This window comes from Cherax quadricarinatus, chromosome 29 (genome assembly GCF_038502225.1).
Source record: "Cherax quadricarinatus isolate ZL_2023a chromosome 29, ASM3850222v1, whole genome shotgun sequence".
Taxonomy (NCBI): Eukaryota; Metazoa; Arthropoda; class Malacostraca; order Decapoda; family Parastacidae; genus Cherax; species Cherax quadricarinatus.
In genome coordinates this window covers 30197156-30221445 of record NC_091320.1, presented here as the reverse complement: position 1 = coordinate 30221445, position 24290 = coordinate 30197156, and the positions used below count along the sequence as shown (strand labels likewise).

Sequence of the window (24290 nt, the reverse complement as noted above, 5' to 3'; positions counted from 1 at the left end):
ACATGAGAGTGCCAGGCATGGGCACTGTCATATCCGGGAACACACAGTGAACAGAAAATCAGTGTAAGAAGCTGCAATAATCTAAGTGACAACAAAATACTAGTCATAGAACTGAGTAAGAAACTTCCCAGATGGTGACAGTGCTACGCCTATACTGTTCTAATGTGAAAGTGACTGGTATTTTACTAAAAAAAAGATACAGTAACTGTATATAAATATTATACATATATATACATGATACAAGTTTTATAATGTAGACAAATCTATTTAAGGTGCAAAGTTTTATTTTATCCTGCATCTTTCTAAAAGGGATGCACACTTCCATAGACTATCTCCGGAATTTCAGTGAAAGATGCTGGAAGGAAAAAAAAAATTATATTGCGTGCTATAAAACTTAAATTTCAGTGTGAATACATTATAGCCAAATCATTCACTTTAGAGGGAATGCCAGCTGCACTCAGCATTACTATATAAAAAATACATTATAAAAATATTCAAACTTTATACACATTCCATGTAGATAATTATTCATTACTTAAATTTAGTCATCAAAATATATTCAGAAGTGAAAATATACGCTCTATGATGTGTATATTGCATGCAATTTTGCCACCATGAAAGATACAATTATCCCAGGTATTTTCATGATGCATCGTCCACATTCTCAAGGAACACAGTGAAGGTAATTAATAATGTTAACATTTTGTGTAGAGGAGGAATTTGGAGAAGTTTAACAGGTTAAAAACAAAGGAATTGGTGTACAAACAAGCAGACAAGTGGAGAGAGGTGAAATAATCACTTCCTTAACGTCTACTATACGAATAGCTGGAGCACAAGAAATAAAACAGATGAAGTAAGACTAATTGTATGTGCAGGAAACATGGATATTATTGCAATAACCGAGACCTGATTTAATCTGAAAAATAGACATGCCTACTGAATACCACAGAGAGAGTTATAAATTATTCCACACCGACAGTCAACAGGAAAGGGGGTGGAGTGGCCATGTATGTCAGGGGAAATTTAATCCGAGTCAGAAAAGATATAAAGGCAGAAAGGACAGACATGGAATCCGTTGAGCTGCAGCTTGTCGAAGAGCGTGAAAAGTTAATTCTGGGTGTTATATATAGACCTCCAATCCTAGACAGTGAACACATTAACCGTCTATGGCACAAAACTGCTAAGAGATCTACACGCAAAAATTTAGTTTAAATGGGAGATTTTAACATAAAAGGAATTTGAACAATTTAACAGAAAATTCTGAGTACTGATATGCAGACATTGTGATCAAAGGACTGATAGATGAGGCTTAATGTGCACAACTGTAGATTTTAATTCTGGGAAAAGAAAAGAACTATGGCACATATAAACTAAATAATGTAGATCTTAAAATGAATGAAAAAAAAAAAGACTTAGGAATTCTTGTTGGCAGAAATATGAAGCTGAGACAATAGTGCATAAATGTTCATAATAAACCTAACAGAATTCCCGGAGTTTATATCAAAAAGTATAAATTACAGAAGTCCTCAGGTTATATTTCAACTTTATACATCCTTGGAAAGGTCTCATTCAGATTATTATGTACAATTCTGGTCGCCTTTTAACAGAATGGAAATAAATGTACTGGAAAAAACGCAGAGAAAGGATTTCATAGCTGATCCCATGTACTGAAGACAGACTGATGGCACTGAATTTGCACTTTCTGGAAAGGCATAAAATAATGGAAGATATAACTAGGGTGTACAAATGGAAAATGGAATAATAAAGGAGGTATAAATAACGTACTGAAAATATTTAATCAAGACAAGACTTAAAGCAATAGATTCATGTTGGTCATATGTAGTGTTAGAAAAGTTATAAGAAAACACTGGTTTGGCAACATACTTTTAAATGACTCAAACTAACAAACTGCCTCAGTGAAACAAGAACTTGAAAATAGGTTGGATAGGTACTTGAGTTTGTGTGAGCTGGACCTGCCTAGAATGGACCGGTAGGACTACTACAGTGCTCCACTATTCTTATGTTCTTATGGTAGAATAGTACATTATTCTTTTTTTTGGGGGGGGGGGGTGAAGCGCCTCATCTTATGGATTGTTAGTGGTGTTTCTTGTAATTTTCAATGATTTATCAGCCATTTACAATCCAAAAGATAAACAGATGATTAAGATACTTGTGCAACACCTGGGTATCTTTGTTAAAGAGATGTTTCACTTGTGCATCAGGATTTATCGATCTATTAGGTAAAGGAACACAAGTGCAACTAATGTGACTTTTATTGTGGCAACGTTTCGCTCTCCAGGAGCTTTGTCAAGCCGTGTAACGGCTTAACAAAGTTCATGGAAATGGAAATTTGCATACAGGAACCAGAGGAGAGGTGTAGCAGTTAAAGACATTGTCACATATAAGCGGGGCCATCTAGTTAAGACCCATAAGGTGGGGTACAGATTTAACAACAGAGCTGCAGATGTGAGCACAAGGGGATGGGACTCACTAGTGAAAGTAGGTCTTGGCCATAACATGGGGTTAGAAGTCAGGAATCGAGTTATGGAAGATATCCTCTGCACTAAAATCCCACGATGTTGCTGCATCATACATGGATTATTATTACATCAAGGGTATAAAATGCAGCTCCAGTATATATTCTCCATCTTCATGCCTTTGTATTAAGTTAATCCTGATGTGTGGGTGAAATGTTTCATCAATAAAGGTACCCAGGTGTTGCACATATGTTTTATTGCTGAACTTATCAGCATTGCAGACTTTTAATGTAATGACCAAGGTACTAGGACTGAAACGTTTCGAATAAAATATCCTAGTGTTGCAGATAAGGAACTATACACAACTCCAAACTAGTATATTGGTACTAATATATCATGTAAGCTTTCCTCGCACTCCTCCGTTGCTCAGAATTTTTAGCATCAATGTTTTCTCTAAAATGTTACTAGCAGATGCCAAAACAATTCCTGATCAAGGATTCCCTCAAGAATATTGATGACTGTTTATAATTACCTATTGTTGATTGTGTATGATTATCAAAATACAGTGTGTAAGAAGCTACAGGCTATCGGCATTGTGTAGATGAGTTTAAGCCTAACCTTAGCAACAGGAAAGAAAGTGTCGAGGTCAATAATACAGAATCAGATGCCCTGCTGATAACTTGTGGTGTCCCCTAAGAAGTATTTTGTGTCCCCTTCTATTTCTGTGTTATATGAATGATATACCCACTGGCATTAGGCATGAACATCTACTGTGTGCAGATGATAGCACTCTCCTAGTCTCAGGTAAAGTCCCACTGAAACTAGAATCCTACAGCAAATGGTTAGTAGATAGCAAACTATCGCTGCACTTAAGAAAAAAACAGAAGCCATACTCTTTGGTACACAAAGAAAACTGAAAAGTGGGTAAATATTTTCAAAGTACTGTGTAAATGGGAACCCATCACAACAGTACATTTCAGTGAAATATTTGAGTATACTCTTTGATTCCAGCATATCAGGGGAACTGATAGTGAATAATGTAGTAAAAAGAGCAAATGGGAGGTTAAAGTTCCTCTACCGACAGGCACAATATATACCTACTGAGGTTCGCGATACAATATGTCTACCTCTTGTACAATATCACGTAGATTATTCTTGTTCTTTGCAGTATTATGCTAGAGTAAAACAACTGCTGTAAATAAGGTTAGGTACCAAAGCCATTATAGTACAAAGTAAAGAGTGCGCAATTCTGTGGTACTTACAGTAGGTGGTCAAGCCTTCAACACCTTTTATTACACAGCAATAAAGGAGTGGAATAGGTTGCCTGATTATGTCAAGGCTAGTCTAAGTGTAAACTAGCTCAGGAAGAGAGCTATATGAGCTTACGGAAAGGGAGAAAATTGATTTCTTGCATAGTTAACATTCGTGTAAATTCGAAATTTCTTTTCGTTTCTTGATGCCCATCTATTTCATTTTCATATAGGAGTATTTGATATTATTTACACTATCAAACAGAACAAAAAAAAAAACAATTATGTAAGACAACTGTGATTTTCCAGATTGTATAAGTTTTTTTTTTTTTTTTTTTTTTTTTTTTTTTTTTTTTTTTTTTTTTTTTTTTTTTTTTTTTTTTTTACAAAATGTGATAATTTTATGTAAGAGAGTAAAGAGCCTAGATTTAAGATTTAAATAACGCAATAATATCTTCAGATGTGGCCAGTATTCGAAAACTGTTTATCCATGTAAGATTTTAATTATCACAATGATTGTTTAATTTATACACAAATAACCCGCACATAAAAGAGAAGCTTACGACGTCGTTTCGGTCCGACTTGGACCCTTTACAACGTCACAGTGTGACTTTGTAAATGGTCCAAGTCGGACCGAAACGTCGTCGTAAGCTTCTCTCTTTTATGTGCGGGTTATTTGTGTATCGTTCCAGTCACGGTATTGTGCCTTTTTTTGTTATTTATTGTTTAATTTGGTGTTGTATGACTCATACAGATTTAGCGCTTTATGTGAATGTTTTAACAACAAATGATTAAAAGCTTAAAAAACAAATTGCACACAAAGTCATGGTTGGACGAAATTTAAGTGCTATATTGTATAAATACTGATTCCTACGGGTTTAGCGCTCCCCATGATAATTATAATGTATGAAGACTGTGATGCTGACTGTGATATTAACTTAAGTGCAGGACTTCATATGTTGGTTATATTCAGAATTAATATATGGAAAGACCAAGTAAGTCATTTAGCCTTGTGTACTCACAGCCACGTGAAGATGTATCTCGTATATGTATGTTACTTATTGCTACTCTCCTTCACTCTCCTCCTTGACAAGCTGAATGACGCATCATGAGTGTGTTTGTTTTTATTAGTCGTCAAACTCGTGACAATATGCATGCAGAAAGAAATTATACTGTACTGTACTCTCTCTCACTGTGTGTGTGTGTGTGTGTACTCACCTATTTGTGGTTGCAGGGGTCGAGTCTTAGCTGTGTGTGTGTGTGTGTGTGTGTGTGTGTGTGTGTGTGTGTGTGTGTGTGTGTGTGTGTGTGTGTGTGTGTGTGTGTGTGTACATACATATACATGTATACATACATCCACACATTTTTAACGACCGAGTAATGCAATATTCAAAGCTGTGACAGCATTGTTGGCATTCCCCGAGACTTGGTAATATTTGGGACACAACCTGGAGTATGTGGCTGAGCTGGGCATTGTCAGACTCCAGCAGCGCCGCCAACCCACCAGCTGTGTCCTCTTTAGTAATAAAAGGTGCATCAAAAATTGGGACAGAGCGAGGCTAAGAGGGCGTAGTGCAGGTGTTCGTGGCACGACACAGACACAAGCGTGCTATCCCTCCCCTTCCATCCTACTGTTAAACCATCATCCCCATCCCGCTCCCGTCCTACTTCTACATCCCGCCTCTCACCCACTCGGAATATCTTTTGAAGGAACTGTCTAAAGAAAATGTTGCTCTAAGGAAATTATCATATTTCTCACAAATTTTCATTTATTAACTATCAGTTCCTGCATATCCATCACAAGTAATTCTAAACCGCGTGTCTGAAGGAACAATAGTCTATATGATGCTGCTAGGCTCTTAAAGGGACATGCAGATCCCGAGGGGGTGAGGCTGCAGGAGTGACTCTGCTCCCTTGTATGTAATCCTCACCTGGTAAGGGACATGGACCTAGGGCGTCCACCACCACATCCTTCTGGTAGTGACAGGCGAACAGTCGAAGGTGACACTCACTGGCGTACGTCTCCCCATCGGAACCGCAGACAGGGGGCGCTGCAGAGGAGTCCTCTGGGCACTGAGCTTCACACTGACATATATAAAAGCCACCGAGTGCCTCATTAAGTGAAGGATGTACCAAATATGAAGAGGTAACTAGTTAAAACAATGCTGTTTACTCGTGTTACTGCGACAATTACTTTCATCACTATTTATTGATACCATTAATTTAAAACTCTTGATATATAAACTGTATTTAGAGTAGATAGTTTGAAATGCTAATCTTTAGGAAAGAGGAAGGAGAAAAAGAATAAGGGAGGTACACCAGAGGCACCATCTGGTCTCACCTTACACTCTGCGTGTCTGTCATGCTCCTGGCATCTGGCTCCAAAGTAGCACTCGAGGTCGGCACAAGAACGGGGTGCTGGGGTGGTCTCACTCTGGTGCCGGCATCCCTTAGGGCTCAGAACTAGTCCCTCAGGGCACCCGTTGCACTTCTTACCCCTGATGCCTGGCTTGCACACGCACTGCCCTGTCATCTGCTCACAGTCGTCTCTCACAGACCCAAAGAGCGAGCACCCACATGCTGTGAATCACAGGAAGGCTCCAGAAAAGGTCACAAGGGATCAGAATCTTTATGTAATTCACTGAAAAATGCAATACACGTGTTACTATTTTAGGACTGCAGATGCGGATAGGAATGAGGAATAAATGTGGGAGGAAATGGAGTAACTGCAGAAACTATGCAAGTGATTGTAGGAGTTTAACCATAATAAATGCAGAGTAACAGTCAGGGAAGCAAGGAAAAGGCAACAGACAATAACATATTAATAGGAAAGGAAATAATTCCAGGAAAATTATAAAATAAAAACACAAAAGGCAGGAAACATCAGCTGTATACACACCAGTTCGACTATCACCCATGTAATGGGTGTATGGTAAGATAAGGTTCTGTTCCGATTTTTAACCCGAAAGGTTAGCCACCCAGGATAACCCAATAAAGTCAGTGCGTCATCTGGTACTGTGTCTCATTTCCATTGTGGTCCTTTAATCTTGCTGCAACCCACAACAGTACTAACACCCAGGTACCTACTTACTACTAGATGAACAGGGGAAGCAAGTGTAAAGAATGTTTGTGGATCGATCCCCGTGCCGGGGATTGAACCACGAACACTGTATGTGAGCTGAAGCGTTAGGGCATACAAGCACCATCACTGGGAAGTGATGTTAGTTTAATACCTTCATTATGCACCCCATATCCATCCTGTGGGCGGTAGTCACCCCATATCCATCCTGTGGGCGGTAATCGGGGTGATGTTGCTGATGTTCCTTAACCAAGCTGAGGGACTGATAACCTTAAACTTCCTCTTTATAAACATCTTCCACCGTTGATCTCTTTACTGGACTGCTGAGTAAGTCACTGGTTGACCAAACGTTTCCACGATAAAGATACACAAGTGTTGCACAGGTGTTTTATTTATCACTGAAGAGTCCGCATTTAGTCACTCACGAAAATTTTATTCAGATTAATAACACCGGAGCGTTAATAACCCAAGATTAACCCCCCCCACCAAAAAAAAAGCGCCTTGTTGCCGTAAAGCTTGAAAAAAATTAGAAGCCAGAGCTGAACCTCACTAATAAAGAAGCGAGAGCTGAACCTCACTAATAAAGAAGCGAGAGCTGAACGTCACTAATAAAGAAGCGAGAGCTGAACCTCACTAATAAAGAAGCGAGGAGTTGGTAATAATAAAGGCATGAACCTGACCTCGAAGAAAGTAGAAAGGTACACATGCATAGATTGTTAGACATGAGGACGTAAGCGAAACATCTGGAGGAGTCGCACGGATGTTTCGAAATGTATTTATTTAATGTATGAACTTTGAACAAGTAAAATTGTCTGGGGTCTCGGAAAAAAACTCCCTTATGGATTCAAACGATATGATAAAAAGTCTAAAAAATTAAGAGCTAAATGACTCAATTGAATGAAGGTTAATAGGTGTGGCCAAGAGCTGGAGGTTGACCACCATAGGCATACACCAGTACGGTGCACAGGCGCTTACGCACATGCATAAGAAACTCAATTTGTGGAAAAGGGCACTTGAGTATAGCAGCGAGGTAAACTGCATCGTGTGAGGACGTACTTTGTGAACTTAGTGTGAATAGAACCAACCATACTTTCAGTGGAGCAGCTGTATCAACAAGTGAAGGAGAAGTTGGGGAAAGTTAGGAGGTATGGCGACTGACTGATGAAAATAAGAGGATTCGTAGTAATCCTCCTGTGGTGAATCCTGAGGACAACGAAGGAAGCTGGGCAGTGGTAGGGAGAAAAGGAACGAAGCTGAAGATCAAAAGGTAAGATGAGAGATGGCAACCACTAACAACTTTGTTGCACTCCAGGACGAATGAAAAGTGACTGATGTAGCAACGGAGAGGGATGACGGTGAGAGGACGAGTCACACCAAATAAACCAGTGAAGGTAAAACGTTGTTGCTGCTGTTCTTTTGTTTTTTGCTCTTGATCTTGGAGATTCCCAGGTTGAATTCATGGATAGGGCGTTCTTTCTTAGAGCAGGAAGGGAAGGCAGAGGGTGTGTTTTCCTGGGCTGCGATGCAGGATATTGTTAGCCATCTTGGCATCATGGGAGGTAATGGTACTAGTCCTATTATGTCTCAATGCTGGAGGCAACGATGTTGGCAGGCGTAAGAGTGAGGACCTGATTAGCAGGTATAGGTCAACGACAGACATAATTAGGAAAGGAAAGCAACCTGTAATATATGACATTTTGCCGAGAGGAGAGGAGTTGGAAATGAATGATTGTCGAGGGCAATTGGTGTTAACTGCTGGCTGGACAAACACTAAGAACAATGCAGTACCATTCACAGACAACTGAGACCACTTCTATGGCTGAAATAATATGTATGCCAGGGATGGGGATCACTTGAACACGTGTGAGGGGTATGGATAATTCAGTGGAGAGAGAACTGTCAGGGTTTTAAACTAGAAATAGAGGTATGAATTTTTGTGGGGAAAAATGGATTGCGGAAGTACTGATCTGGGCTACTTAAATTATAAAGCTTGTGATAATGTGGATTTTTAGGAACAATCTTCATCATTCAACACTGAGTAAAGATAATAACAGAAATTGAGGAAAGGCAAAGATGAATAGAGGAAAAGGCACAGACGAAAAATCATAATGTATTTTATACAAATGTGTGCGAGACACTGGTGTTATGATGGTAAATGACCACTTTTATTTCTAGGAAGTAGTGTTTACAACTGATTCGAAAAAGGTGTCATTATCGACATAGTTCACAGACAGTCCCTAGTTATGCAGAACATTTCTGCCAGCCTTAAAACAAACTTATAACTACTAACTTCCACAGTCATCCGTTTATGTCCCAGTATTGTATTGATAAAACCACTGGATGGCGAAACGTCAAAAAAAAGATACCCATATGTTGTACATATATCTAATTCATCAAAAGATTCCTAGCGTTGCACGTGGTTTTGCTTATCAGATAGCGTCACTGTTGACTCTAAATTCCTCCTGTATCTGTCTCTTCCGTGTACTCCAATGTACACCTAACAAAACCTCTTGTACGTACTGCTCTTACTTAAAACAACAGAAAGAAGTTGGATAAAGACAGTAATAGAAGCAGACTCACAGGGATTCAAATGTCAAGATAATCTAATATACGACAATCAAAATTTAGTAGGAGGGCTTACGAGTCGGAGGTTGACCTTCCTTGAACTCAAATTGGTAATTACACAAAAAGAGAAATAAGATAATTGCACAACTTCCCTGAATAGATGCTGGTCGCAACAAGCAGTGTGCTATACGTAGTTTCCACAAACACACGCACAGACACATGTGGGTGGAACAGGTGGACCTCCCACGCACATACCTCATTTCCCATACACAATTACCGGCGGCTACACGTACTGCAGCGCTAAAATGGTAATCGGTTCAGGTTGAGAGTAATTTAACGAGGGTTATGAACTCTAATGGTACTAATACCTTACTCAAGTACTTTCTAACGATGATTTACTACACTTCTATATTAACGTCAACACCTGCATAAATATGCATACACACGAGATTATTTAATTCTCTACTAGTTTACCTAACTCACTGAGAGTATGCTGTAAGGTATTACATTACAGATGAAAATGCGCTCTCTGTAACAAAAGCCTATTATTATTATTTTTATCATTATTATTATTATTAATTATTAAACAAGTGGGGAATTAAAGGTGATAAGGCTTGATCCAAAGGAGACAACGGAGTAAGTCCAATTAGTCTATGCGAGGGAACGTCTATTTATACCTGTTTCCACTCGTGTATTTGTTCAGCCTACGGTCGAAATTTTCCAGCGTATTTGTGTGGTAACCAAACCCTAATAGAAAGAAGTCACTTTGACTTTTTTTGGATAATCCTAGGTAATTTACACGTATGTTACTATGCAATAATAGCATTGCAAAGCAACCACAGGGGGAGTTGAACGATAGCTCTAGGCCTTTCGTGCTGCAATCAACATCAGGAGCTTGCAATGTTGCAGAAATGAGTAGGAAGTCCAAGCAAATTAGTTCAAGAAAGCAACAGCCCATTAGATTTAGAAATTGTTTCCCTGAACTAATCTACTTGGACTTCCTACTCGTTTCTCTAACATTGCAAGCTCTTCATGATGTGTTGATTGCAACACGAAAGGCCTAGAGTTATCATTTATCTCCCACTGTTCTTGTTTTCAAATGCGTTATACTATGTATGATTTGTGTAACTGTACCTAAACAAACTTACTAACCTGATCAATGTATCCGCCAATCCACTGTGTATTCATTTTCACTTTGCTTTTGCCTACAGTTAAATTATTCTAGACGTATATTATAGCCCTACGATATCTGAGCTACAGGCGAGAATGTGGTGAAAATTTGTACGTGATATGCGCACCGCACTCAGTCAATTCTGCTCTTAACACTAGGGAATGCTATTACATTGTTTACAGGCTGTAAACTGGTGTAAACCAAGTTGAAGTGTAAATCTTTTAAGTGTCTTTTTTCACGTTTATAACGAGAATGGCGTGAGTTGCGTCCATAAAAGATACTGAATCGTGTTTATGGTGATGGTGCTGAGGGAAGGGGAGAAGAGAGGGGGGGAAGGGGAAGAGAGGAATATGGGGGAAGGAGAGAGGAATGGAAGGGTAGGAAGGGAAAGGAGGAATAGAAGGGTAGAAAGGGAAAGGAGGAATGAAAGAGTAGGAAGGGGAAGGAGGAATGGAAGGGTAGAAAGGGAACGGAGGAATGGAAGGGTAGGAAAGGGAAGGAGAGGAAAGGAAGGAGAGAGAGAGAGAGAGAGAGAGAGAGAGAGAGAGAGAGAGAGAGAGAGAGAGAGGGACAGACGATAGAGAAGAGTAGAGAAGAAACAACTGGGAAACTAAACACCAGGACAAATTTTTCTATCAACCACAAACAATACACCAGCATGTCTACAATGTAATAACAGTATTTATGTATTGTACAAGACGTATGCACATAACAGTAGTACTTGTGTTCACAGTAACGGTGTTTCTCATCAGTGCGCATGCAACAAATGCACTTAAACCCCACTACCCTGCTGTGATACACACCTTTCTGTAGCAAATGATCCCTTACAAAATAATACTGACCAGTGAGGATTATGATTGTTTCAAAAGAACAGGTCTTCACTTTGTTCATGTTAATGCTAGATCACTTTTAATACACAAATGACCCGCACATAGAGAAACTTACGACGATGTTTTGGCACGACCCGTAGCTAAATCGCTAGCGCAATCAGCCCACACACTGAGGTCCGGAGATCGAATCCCCGGTACAGCTGGATTCTGGAAAATATCAGGACGTGTTTCCTTAAGACACCTGTTGTCCATGTTCATACATCAGTGTTAGTTGACTGGTGTGGGTCGCATCCTGGGACAAAACTGACCTAATTTGCCCGAAATGCTCAACATAACAAGCAGCTTTCTATATAGTAGTATGTCATTGATGTCAGCTAGGACTGTATACCTTGTACATGTACTTGTAGAAATAAAGATATTATTATTATTATTATTATTATTATTATTATTATTATTATTATTATTATATTTACAAAGTCACACCGAAATGTTATAAGTTTCTCCTATGTGCGGGTTATTTGTGTATTGTTAGGCAAGACACATATGCAACAGTTAGGTATCTTTATTTCGAAACGTTTCGTCTACACAGTAGGCTTCTTCAGTCGAGTACAGAAGAGTTGATAGAAGAGACGTGAAGACGATGTAATCAGTCCATCACCCTTGAGCAGTAGTTACTCCATACCCATCTTGTAAGCAGTAGTTACCCCATACCCATCCTGTGAGCAGTAGTTACCCCATACCCATCCTGTGAGCAGTAGTTACCCCATACCCATCCTGTGAGCAATAATTACCCCATACCCATCCTGTGAACAGTAGTTACCCCATGCCCATCCTGTGAGCAGTAGTTACTCCATACCCATCCTGTGAGCAGTAGTTACCCCATACCCATCCTGTGAGCAGTAGTTACCCCATACCCATCATGTGAGCAGTAGTTACCCCATACCCATCATGTGAGCAGTAGTTACCCCATACCCATCCTCTGTTCAGTAAACGCTATACACATTCATTTGAGTGAAATCACTAATAATTCTGTGAGTAGTAATCAAACTATCATATGGGTACGTAATGGGTCCAGAGACAGGACCCCCAATATTTTGTTAGCTAAGCAAGTTACAGTAGTGATATCCTGTTTACAAAGTTATTGATTTATTAACAACAGTAACGATTTGTTACTGCCCTGTGTGACTAGTTAATAGCGCAAGTTAGATCGGAACTTCGTCTTAAGTTTCAAGTCTCGTACGTGCGGGTTGTGTGTGTTGTTCCAGCCACGATTTGTCAGTATAATAAATTTAGTTACAAAAAAATTACAGTGTATATATATATATATATATATATATATATATATATATATATATATATATATATATATATATATATATATATATATATATATATAATACAAGAATGGAAGGGGAATCGAACCGTGGTCCTGGCAGGTAGCAGGTATGTTGAGTCGTTCATGGTGGGGTGGCCTGGTGGCTAAAGCTCCCGCTTCACACACGGAGGGCCCGGGTTCGATTCCCGGCGGGTGGAAACATTTCGACACGTTTCCTTACACCTATTGTCCTGTTCACCTAGCAGCAAATAGGTACCTGGGTGTTAGTCGACTGGTGTGGGTCGCATCCTGGGGGACAAGATTAAGGACCCCAATGGAAATAAGTTAGACAGTCCTCGGTGACGCACTGACTTTCTTGGGTTATCCTGGGTGGCTAACCCTCCGGGGTTAAAAATCCGAACGAAATCTTATTAAGACTATCTTGAATTTATGGACTACACAGCATTGTTATGTGCTTGATTCACTGTATTTCAGAGAGCAGAATAACTGGGGGGTGGGGTGTCAAGGTTATTTCTAGACTTTACATATCAACTGTCGGATACATTAATCATCAAATGTAAAGATGATCTGCGTTAAGAAAAATATTGAATATAATTAAAAATATTCACTCTTTAGAAAACAGCACTGGACAGAGTAAATAAAAGAAAATGAAGTATGAAGGGGGGTACTCACGTAAACATCCCTTGCTGCCGTGCTGGATCCTTGGCAGTCCCCAGAACCCCGGCTCACAACGATCACATTTGGTGCCTCCCACCCCAGGCTTACACCGACACTGGTTTGTCACCGGGTCACACGACTCGTCATGGGCACCCAGCTGAGGATACAATGCCTTGTTAACATGTTACAGTAAATGGTGTGGTGATACCAACTAATTTGGAAAACGACACTTATGTTGGAGATTTATAAAATAAAATGTTCAGCCACTAGTGGCTTCTTCAGGACTGAGGAAGCTACTCGTGGCGAAACGTTTTATTACATAAATGTCCTGAACTATACACAAGTACCTTTTTACCTTGTTACCAAGTATTTGCTATGAAGAGATTCACAATTTAAAACCTGAGATTTATTCAGAGAATTAGGAGGTAAGAGTGAACATAATTTAAGAACAGCTTCCAGTCACTCACATCTTGACCTATAATGATGTTATGTTCTGATCAGGGTGACTTTAAAATATTAATTTAGCAATTCATGCCGGCTTCCTCTATTCTCTTACTGGTTAGTAGGTCGCATCTTAGAGGGACAGGAACCAAGGATTCCAAAGGAAATAAGCCATACTGCTTGAATTTATTAAATAATCCTGGATTATTAACCCTCAGGTATTAATATTTCTAATTTTGTATTCTATGCAAACATTAAGAATGCAAACATTCTTAATATTTGCGTAGAATGTATTCTGCGGAAGTATTACGAATGATTACAGTGCTTAGGACGCAGGCATTGTATTACATTGAAAAACGAATGTTTAGATTACGAGTGGTAAGAAAATGAATGTTCAGTTATGAATCTGAGGTCTTCAGTGAGAACTGTCATGACTCACGAGCTCGTAATGACACGATTGCAAACAAACCATACCAGACCTACGCGTTAGCCACTGGGCCAGCTAACCACAATAAGATTCATCCAACTAGGTATATTTATACACCATAGGAAGGTTAGCATAGGCACCACTGTGACCACAAATGCAAGTTTTTACAGACGAAAGGACTTCGCTTACTCCTTCCCTTCTTCCATTTACCTTATGACACTGGCAGATGGAGGGGCAGCCAGCATAGTTGGGTCCCAGAGCGTGAGTGCGTCTGTCAGGACAGCAGCCGTAGGAGGACTGCTGGCACGAGGGTCCTATCTCTGTCTTGTTCTCTTCTGAGGAAACAAACACCGTACATCATTTACAAAGTCCAATCAGAAAAGTGTAATGTACAACCCTCAATGACACAAACAAGGCAAGTGCTTTACATTTTTGGCTCACATCAAGACCTCCTTCAGTAACTTTGTACCACGGTTGAAATTCTCGATTCAGTGCTTTATCGCAGTAGTAGTTACAAGTTAGAGTTAGAACAAGTTTAGCCAAAACACAACCTTTGCTGACGAACAATGAAACTTAACATTTGAATATAGATACAAAAGATAAAAACGCGGAGGAAAAATATCTCCGTGCATGTGAAACTATCTTGTGAAAATGTAATATTTTGACCTGATATTAATAATAAACAATATGAAGTCAATGCAGTAACTAGGGACTTCGAAATTCCATAGCATGTTGGTAACACGTATTTATCTGGCAACTTGGTACAAGATGCTCATACTGTTACCTACCTAGTAATTATAAATTTAGGCCACAAACTATACATACTGGTCTATTATAAGGAAACATACAACAAAATTTTAGATATTGAAAGGGGCTGATAATTCATTCATATCAGACTTCAGTAGCAGTAAGGTTTAAATAGAATCCCAATTTCCGTGAGTCTTATTACTGACATAAGAGCCACTGTAAAATGTATTAAATACATTGATATTTACACAAAATAAAAACATCATTCATGCTACGTATATATGCATTACGTAAAGAAGTACCAAAAGAAATATTTAATCATAAAAAAATGAAAAATTTCGATTTATCTTGTATGTATGTCGTGCCGAATATGTAAAACTTGCGATCTTGGCTTTAATAGCAACGCTCATCTTGCCATATAAGACAAGCGAAAATTTGTGTATGTAATAATTTCGCAAAAATCATTCTGAACCTAACGAAAAAATATATATCATTGTGTTTGTTTAGTATTAAATTATTGTAAACGTATCTAAAATATATTTAGTTGGATTAGGCTAAAATAAATTGTGCTTGTTTTATATATATATATATATATATATATATATATATATATATATATATATATATATATATATATATATATATATATATATATATATATATATGTTATATATACATTTAAACGTACAAGAGAAAATTTTAGAAAGAAATTAATTTTAAATGAGTGGTTGCTAAGTGACCAGTTTTACATATTCGGCCCGACAAATATATATATATATATATATATATATATATATATATATATATATATATATATATATATATATATATATCAACAGCCTCATGAGTTTTTTCATGAAAGGGTCGGGGGGGGGGAATGCCTGGATGCTGGTGAAGAGCTCTTGATCTAAAAACTTAGAACTACTCTCCGCTTCCTCGAATCAAACTTGACTGCTTCTCACTGCCCAGGCACTGTATGATTCTTACGAGTTTAGTTCTTCCCTATATAAGCAAAAAGTCCTTTATGAGAATGTACCGTGTTATACCGTGGGTGGAAGATGACAGAAGAGGCAAGAGGCACCTCCGACGGTACCCTTAGGCAAGGGACGGACAGCCATCTCTGCCTTGTAGAGGAACCCGTAACATAATACCTTTGTGTAGCGGACAGCATTTGGCGAAGGAGAGTGTCCAGTGGCAGTAAGCTCCAGCAGGACAAGTCTCGGTGTCAGGGCCCTTCCCGCAGTAGAAGTCCCTTCCCGTGGCTGGGTTCACCAAGGGGTCGTCCCCGTTGCATGGCGTCAGCTCGAAATCTGAGAGGAGGGAGAAGGGATGAAGTGTTCATGAAGGTCAGGAAGGGAAGGTTCAGGTGGATAGTTGCAGCGTGTCTGAAGACGAAGATGGAGTTAATAGGATGATGAAGAAAAGGGTTATTAGACTTTGGGAAGAAGTAATGGAAGTTTAACGGGCGTAAACTTTGTCAAAAAAGATGAAGGGGACTGATAGCGTATGTAGAAAAATGTTAATAAAAATATGACGGACAGTAGAGAACCTGTCTAAGGGGAAACATTTTGCTATTTCGCGCTTTCTTTTTTTTCAATACACATGTTAACAAACATCTTATACGTAGTTTCTCATAAAAAAATATTCTCTTTCCAAGATGGTGTTTTAGCAATACATTCCTCTATAATTGACATTGCTGAACAAATTCCTCTAGCCCGGATAGGCTACATCTACAGACTAATTTTAAAAACTGCCAGAGACCTATTATGGCACGTGAAATGAATAATGTTGCATCTGTCCAAAAGTGAAAATTATTCATTATTTCCGGAGAAACAGAGACAACTCCTGCCCGGCCTGGGTAAGAAGACGAGATGTAAAGTATTTCAGCAGCAAGCGAAGATATGCCGGTACAGCAATAGGTAAACGGAATTGGTAACTGACGCCTTCAGGATTCCAAGGAAATGAATCAGTCCAAGGGGACGAGATGATCACTCTTCAGCTGAAGAGGAGAGAAAGGTAACCACTATGTTGGATTTGAACCGATCTCCAATGTCCTCTGCTATTATGCCACTGCCAAGAAGAAACTGAAGGTTTCCTGGCACGAGTAGCATTGACGAAAAAGACGAAAGTGAAACGTTCACCTGTCTGCAAGACTGCTGTGAGAGCCAGAAGATAGTATGTGCGGATCTACGGCTAAGTGCTTGATTTGTGTGTTTGTAACTCTTGGTTCCTGTACCAAAAAAAAAAAAAAACTGAAAATCCTTCCAGGTTGATAATATGTCATTCAAAGACTCTGTGATGGATTTTTCCATATCTTTCAAGATAAAAGAAGCCGTCCAGACTCTTTATTAGATCCTCTTCTAATATTTCACCGAAACCAAGAAAAGGGCAAAAATATTTCCTTGCTTCCAGACTCCATCAGACTCCACTGTTCACTGTTGCAGGCCCCAGTCTTCATCAAGGACAGGCAGACCTGTAAATTCTGTTCCACAAGTACAAACCTACATCGTCCTAGATGGCTGAGTAACGTAAGTGTTTCATCATATACTGTCACTGGACGTCATAGGCAGGTGTATAATCGTTAAAAACTATGTAATAATTTTATTTTTTTCATGTATGATAATCGAATTTTTTGTTTGTTTATATTAATGAGCATTAAATTCGATTTTAGAACTTGTATTTATTCTAAATATTTTTTACTAATTACATGTATGTTTTGTATAATATATACCTTGTATATTAATAGTTTTAAAACGCTATTTTTTCATAATTAATTGCATTTTTGTACAAATGTTAAGATTCATTATCCCTAGTGTTCTATATAGCTACTAAGAGCCTAGCTTGATTTCCCGATTACAGAAGTGAGCTGCTATGAGCAACACCTATATTCCACTATAACTCCGAAACTGAAAGTCAAAAAAAAAAAAAATGTCAAGAAACAAAAATGTCATAGAAAGACCTAGAGATTAAACTACAAAAGAAGGATATGAAGATCCCTCCATGAATTCTACTGGGAATGTTAAGAGGCTAGCCATCTCTCATCTTCACCTGGGATCATACAGTAAGAGAATTCTCCGTCTCCAATCCGTGATGCACAGCCTGTGTGTGTTAAAGACAGCATCTCATGAGGGGTTCAAACCTTTCTTACCACAATATGTCTACTCTTCTAGTTGTACTCAACTGTGTTTGCAAGGATCGAGTCGCACCTGACCCCGCCTCTTAATTAGTACTGGCCGATTTTACCAATTTAGTCTGCAGGGTCCGATCATACCTACGTTTGAAACTGTGCATGATGGCCTCCCACCCCTTCGTCTAGGGCTATTTACTTACTCTCCATTCCAAGACTGAAAACCTAACGTCAAAGCGGCTCTTTGTTCCTCTAGCTGTCATCAGTGGCTCTCCCAGCGTTACATCCTGTTTATATCCATCATCCCCATCTCATATGTTATTATAATGTTCATAACTCTGATTCTCTCTTGCAGTTTTACCAGGTTAACTTCAGTAAATCTTTCTTCGTGCTGTATCTATTATTTTTTCATAAGATTATTTACACAACTAAAGGACCCATTCATTTCTTTGTGTGTTAAAATTAAAAAAAAAATATATAGTTCTGATGAGCTATAGAAATATTACAGTAGATATATATAATTTAATACAAGAGTTTGCACAGTAGAAAGCCACTCATTATGCAATGTATTCGGCAAATTGTAATAATGTTCGTAGAATTACCGACAATATGTTAGGTAAAAGGACACAAGTGAAACTAATGTGACATTTTATTGTGGCAACGTTTCGCTCTCCAGGAGCTTTATCAAAACGGTTTGTGGCAACGTTTCGCTCTTCAGGAGCTTTACCAAGCTACAACGGCTGGACATTTTATTGCCACAATAAACTGTCCACATTGGTTGCACTTGTGTTCTTTTACCTAACAACGTATTTCAGGCAAACTAATCTAGCCGTAGCATATTATTAACGTCAAATTGTGTACTCGTAGTTCACAAACAAGCTGAGCCAAAGATTTTTTCTTCTCCAAGACCAACACCATGAATTTACATCTTTAGTTATAAATCATCCTTTGATTACCAAACGCGATGATCTTACGAAAAAATGCTAATTGCAACACGGTTGGGGAAAAAAATTAGGTGATTCAGTGTAGTAAGTGTCCAGAGTAATAATTTCTTATTAATATTGCAAAGTGTAAAGGATACACGACTTATTAAAGGAAGACGACGTTTACTCGACATTCAAATCTCAAAACTCCATGCAAAAATATTGTCAAAAAAGTCCATGCAAGTTTGAAAGAGATTATGGCGTGCTTAATACAAGACACACACACACACACACACAAAAAAAAAAAATATATATATATGAACAGGTAATATACATTATATACATTGTGACCCATTCAGGGGTCGCAATACACACACACATACACACACACACACACACATACACACACACACACACACACACACACACACACACACACACACACACACACACACACCACACACGCACACACACACTCTCGCATATACAGCAGGCCTAGTGTCTAATCGGCATGTGCCTAGGACAAAATGGTAACACACAGGTTACATGAAGGGAAAAGAAGCACAGGGTAATGTCTACACAAACACATAAGGATCACGACTCTCTGGAGGTAAGTAGTACCAAATAATACATGTCACGGACTTAGGGGAGGGAGGCACACAGGATACACGGAAATGGGAAGGGAACGCAACAGGACAACAGATTATGTACGTCGGGAGGGCGACAAAACATACAACAGAGCACGGAGGTAAGGGGGCACGCAAGACACACCAAGTAGTCACGAATGTAGGAAGACGAACACCGCATCATGGAGTTTGGGAGGAACGCATGACACAGTGGATCACAGACGGTGGGAGGCAGACAGACCACATACAGGATCACGGACTTAGAGGAGAAGAATACAAGAAACGAGGACACAAGGGAACATACAACACAAGCGGAATATACAATATGAACATACTGACCCTCAATACTTAACACTTTCTTTAACCGAACAATACGGTAAACAGAAAATACACACACACACAAAGACAGGATGTTCCAGAGATGGGACACAGCAACAAGGGGACACAGTTGGAAGTTGAAGACAAGATGAATCACAGGGATGTTAGGAAGTATTTCTTCAGCAACAGAGTAGCCAGGAAGTGGAATAGTTTGGGAAGCGATGTAGTGGAGGCAGGATCCATACATAGCTTTAAGCAGAGGTATGATAAAGCTCACGGTTCAGGGAGTGACCTAGTAGCGACCAGTGAAGAGGCGGGGCCAGGAGCTTGGACTCGACCCCTGCAACCTCAACTAGGCGAGCGCAAGGGTACACATGTGGAAGGTAAAGACACAGTTGAGGCACTGGGATTCGAGGAATTATTTCTTTAATCTCAAGAATGGTTGAAAAGTGGATGACTTCGAAGAGGCAGTGGTGGAGGCAAACTCAACTCACTTTCAAGAGTAGATATGATACGGGCCAAGAAGCCAGAAGTCAATAATACTGATCAGAGTGGCTTAAGAAGCAGCGCCAGGAGCTGAGTCTCCACCCCCCAGCAAAGGAATATAGGTGAGCATTTACACACACACACACACACACACACACACAAACACACACAGTTTTAACTGTATAAAGTAACATAAACATCATTTAAGACTGCACTAGTGGCCAGCAGTAAGTGTTGTCAGGTGTAGTGACAAAATCCAATTATTATCAATATCACAATAACAATGAACAACGTATACTCTTTGCATATACGCGGAGATATATATCTGCGAATATGCATTGAGATACCTCTGTTTATTTAAACGGAGATACATTTCGGCGAATATACACAGAGATACATGTCTGTAAATATACACAGAGATACATCTCTGTAAATATACACAGAGATACATCTCTGTTCATGCAAATTTAACCGCAAAAGGTAATAAGTTTGCAAAATAAATCACGGTGAAGAAAGAGGCAGCAGAAAATAAAGCAGAAGTCTTTTGGTGAAAAACTTTCGTCAGATTCTAGAACACTGAAGGAACTAAAGGGGGGGTGGTTAACAGGTATCAATTCAATTTTGATATTCATTTAAAAGTTCTAGGCTCTGAAGGTTTCGTACAGAAAGGCCTCAAGTTCTGTTTCTTCTCCCTCGCCCAGGTTCATGTGTGTTTATATACTACGAAACTACAGTTTTTAAAGGGGTGGACGGGTAAGCCAGCAGAGGGTCTTCGTCACACCATAAGCTCCAGCGGCGGGTCATCATATAACTAAGACTCGCGTCAGGAAACAATTGTCCTGTTTTCTGACTAACCTAAGCCATGTATGTAGGCGGGGATACATTTGTTAATGTACACTGATAGATATATATATATATATATATATATATATATATATATATATATATATATATATATATATATATATATATATATATATTAGATATCATATAATTTACTTATTTATTATTTATTACTGACATATCGGCCTTCTCCCACCAAGGCAGGGTGACTCGAAAAAGAAAAACTTTCCTCATTCACTCCATCACTGTCTTGCCAGAGGCGCGCCTACACTACAGTTATAAAACTGCAACATTAACACCCCTCCTTAAGAGTACAGACACTGTACTTCCCATCTCCTGGACTCAAGTCCGGCCTGCCGGTTTCCTTGACTCATTTCATAAATGTTACCTTGCTCAGACTCCAACAGCACGTCGTCCTAAAAATCATTTGTCTCCATTCACTCCTATCAAATATGCTCACGCATGCTTGCTGGAAGACCAAGCCCATCGCACACAAAAACTGCTTTACCCCCTCCCTCTAACCTTTCCTAGGGCGATCCCTACCCCGCCTTCCCTCCACTACTCTCTTGAGGTCATTCTATTTTGTTCCAACCTCTCTACATGTCTGAACCACCTCAACAACCCTTCCTCAGCCCTCTGGATAATAGTTTTGGTAATCCCTCACCTCCTAATTTCCATACTACTAATTCTCTGCATTATATTCACACCACATATTGCCCTCAGACATGACATCTCCACTGCCTCCAGCCTTCCCCTTGTTGCAACATTCACCACCTATGTTTCACATCCATATGAGCATTCATATAACTATACTCTCATACATTCCCATTTATGCTTCCATGGACAAAGTTCTTTGTCTCCACAGACTCCTAAGTGCACCACTCACCTTTTTCCCCTCATCAATTCTATGATTCACCTCTTCTTTCATAGACCCATCTGCTGACACGTCCACTCCTAAATATCTGAATACATTCACTTCCTCCATACTCTCTCCCTCCAATCTGGTATCCAATCTTTTGCCTCCTAACTTTTTTTCCAATATTCACTTTTTTCTTCTTTTACATTCCCTACCAAACTGATTAATCAACCTCTGCTACTTCTCTTCAGAATCACCCAAAAGCACTGTGTCATCAGCAAAGCGCAACTGTGACAACTCCCACTTTGTGTTAGATTCTTTATCTTTTAACCCCACACCTCTTGCCAACACCCGAGCACTCACTCCTCTTACAACACCATCTTCAAATATACTGATATATATATATATATATATATATATATATATATATATATATATATATATATATAAATATGTTGAACAACAATGGTGACATCACGCATCCTTGTCTAATTCCTACTTTTACTGGGAAATAATCTCCCTCTCTCCTACATATTAAAACCTGAGCATCACTATCCTCGTAAAAAGTCTTCACTGCTTCTAATAACCTACTTCCTCTTCCATACATCTGCCACACTGCCCCCTTATCCACCCTGTCTATATATATATATATATATATATATATATATATATATATATATATATATGTCGTGCCGAATAGGCAGAACTTGCGATCTTGGCTTAAATAGCAACGCTCATCTTGCCATATAAGACAAGTGAAAATTTGTGTATGCAATAATTTCGCCAAAATCATTCTGAATCTAACGAAAAAAAATATATTTCACTGTGTTTGTTTAATATTAAATTATTGTAAACAAATCTAAAATATATTTAGTTGGGTTAGGCTAAAATAAATTGCTCTTGTTATAATAAGGTTAGGTAAGTTTTCTAAGATTCTTTTGGTGCAAAATTGAATTTTTTTGCATTAACATTAATGAAAAAAAATATATCTTTAAACGTATAAGAGAAAATTTTAGAAAGGACTTAATTTTAAATGAGTTTTTGCTAATTGACCAGTTTTACATATTCGGCACGACATATATATGTATATACATACATACACATACACACACACACACACACACAGACACGGGGCCAGGAGCTGAGTCTCGACCCCTGCAACCACAATTAGGTGAGTACACACACAAAAAAACACACAAATACATATACACACACACACACACCAAGATATTCTTGTGTATACACAGGAGGACAGATAGTGTAAACACTTTCCCATACTAAGGCATGAACCACAGCGAAGCAGGGACGAGTGTGGTTATGATTTTTATGTTCGTAAAAATGGGTCGTTTCTGGTTAAAATGCAGTTAGCGGTAGCTGGGTGGCGGGAGAAGGACGCTTACTGTGCAGGTAGGAACCCACGTCACGGTAACTGTTTATCACTGAAAAAAAATAAGAAAATAAATACGCTGCTGATCACAGAGCCCCAAAACGCAAACGAATAAGAGAATGGAATAAATGAATAAATAAATGTATGTACGTATATATTTTGTCCGCCTATTATTCATTTTTTATACACACTATGTGTGTGCTTGTGTGACTATATTTATGCCTTATATACAGTAGTTGGTGACTTGGGTTATACGGCTGTGGTTGCTTTACCAACGACGCTAAGCATATATTAATTTCTGCTAGAACTCAGATAAAAACCAGTCGTACCATCACAAAATTACTGCATTTCATTGATAATCAATAACTGCAAATAAATATAGTGGTAACATATTTTAGATAGGTTTCAGTACGTAAAGACTAGTAAAGTTATGATTTAGTTATTTTTTGTGATATCCATAAAAAAGTCCTGTATCAGTTGGAAAGAAGGATCTTCGAGGAAGCTTGTGGAACTTCTCCAGGGGCCAAGAATCTGTGCTTCTATTGGGACGATTTAAGAATAAAGATCTTTTACTGATAGGTCTAAAAGCCAGGGTAAGTAAGTTTATTTGGGTACAGGTACACAAGTTATAATACATAGTAACATGTGTGTAAATTACCTAGGATAACCCTAAAAACCAAAGTGACTTGTTTCCACTGGGGTGGTGTTGCCTTGGCTGTGATTGCTGGCCTGAGGACTCTTACT

General features: G+C 38.8%; 1 protein-coding gene across 4 annotated transcripts in view; it reads right to left on the bottom strand.

Moving 5' to 3' along the window:
* Positions 1–24290, bottom strand: part of LOC128690475 (agrin) — a 479367-nt gene that overhangs the window by 85108 nt on the left and 369969 nt on the right. For all 4 annotated transcript variants that reach the window (XM_070089666.1, XM_070089669.1, XM_070089668.1 and 1 more), the window contains 5 exons: positions 16132–16290; positions 14444–14568; positions 13381–13522; positions 6069–6307; positions 5659–5812 (listed from right to left, as the gene is read on the bottom strand). In XM_070089666.1, the coding sequence (XP_069945767.1) occupies positions 5659–5812; positions 6069–6307; positions 13381–13522; positions 14444–14568; positions 16132–16290 (819 nt within the window). The remainder of the gene's footprint in view (positions 1–5658; positions 5813–6068; positions 6308–13380; positions 13523–14443; positions 14569–16131; positions 16291–24290) is intronic.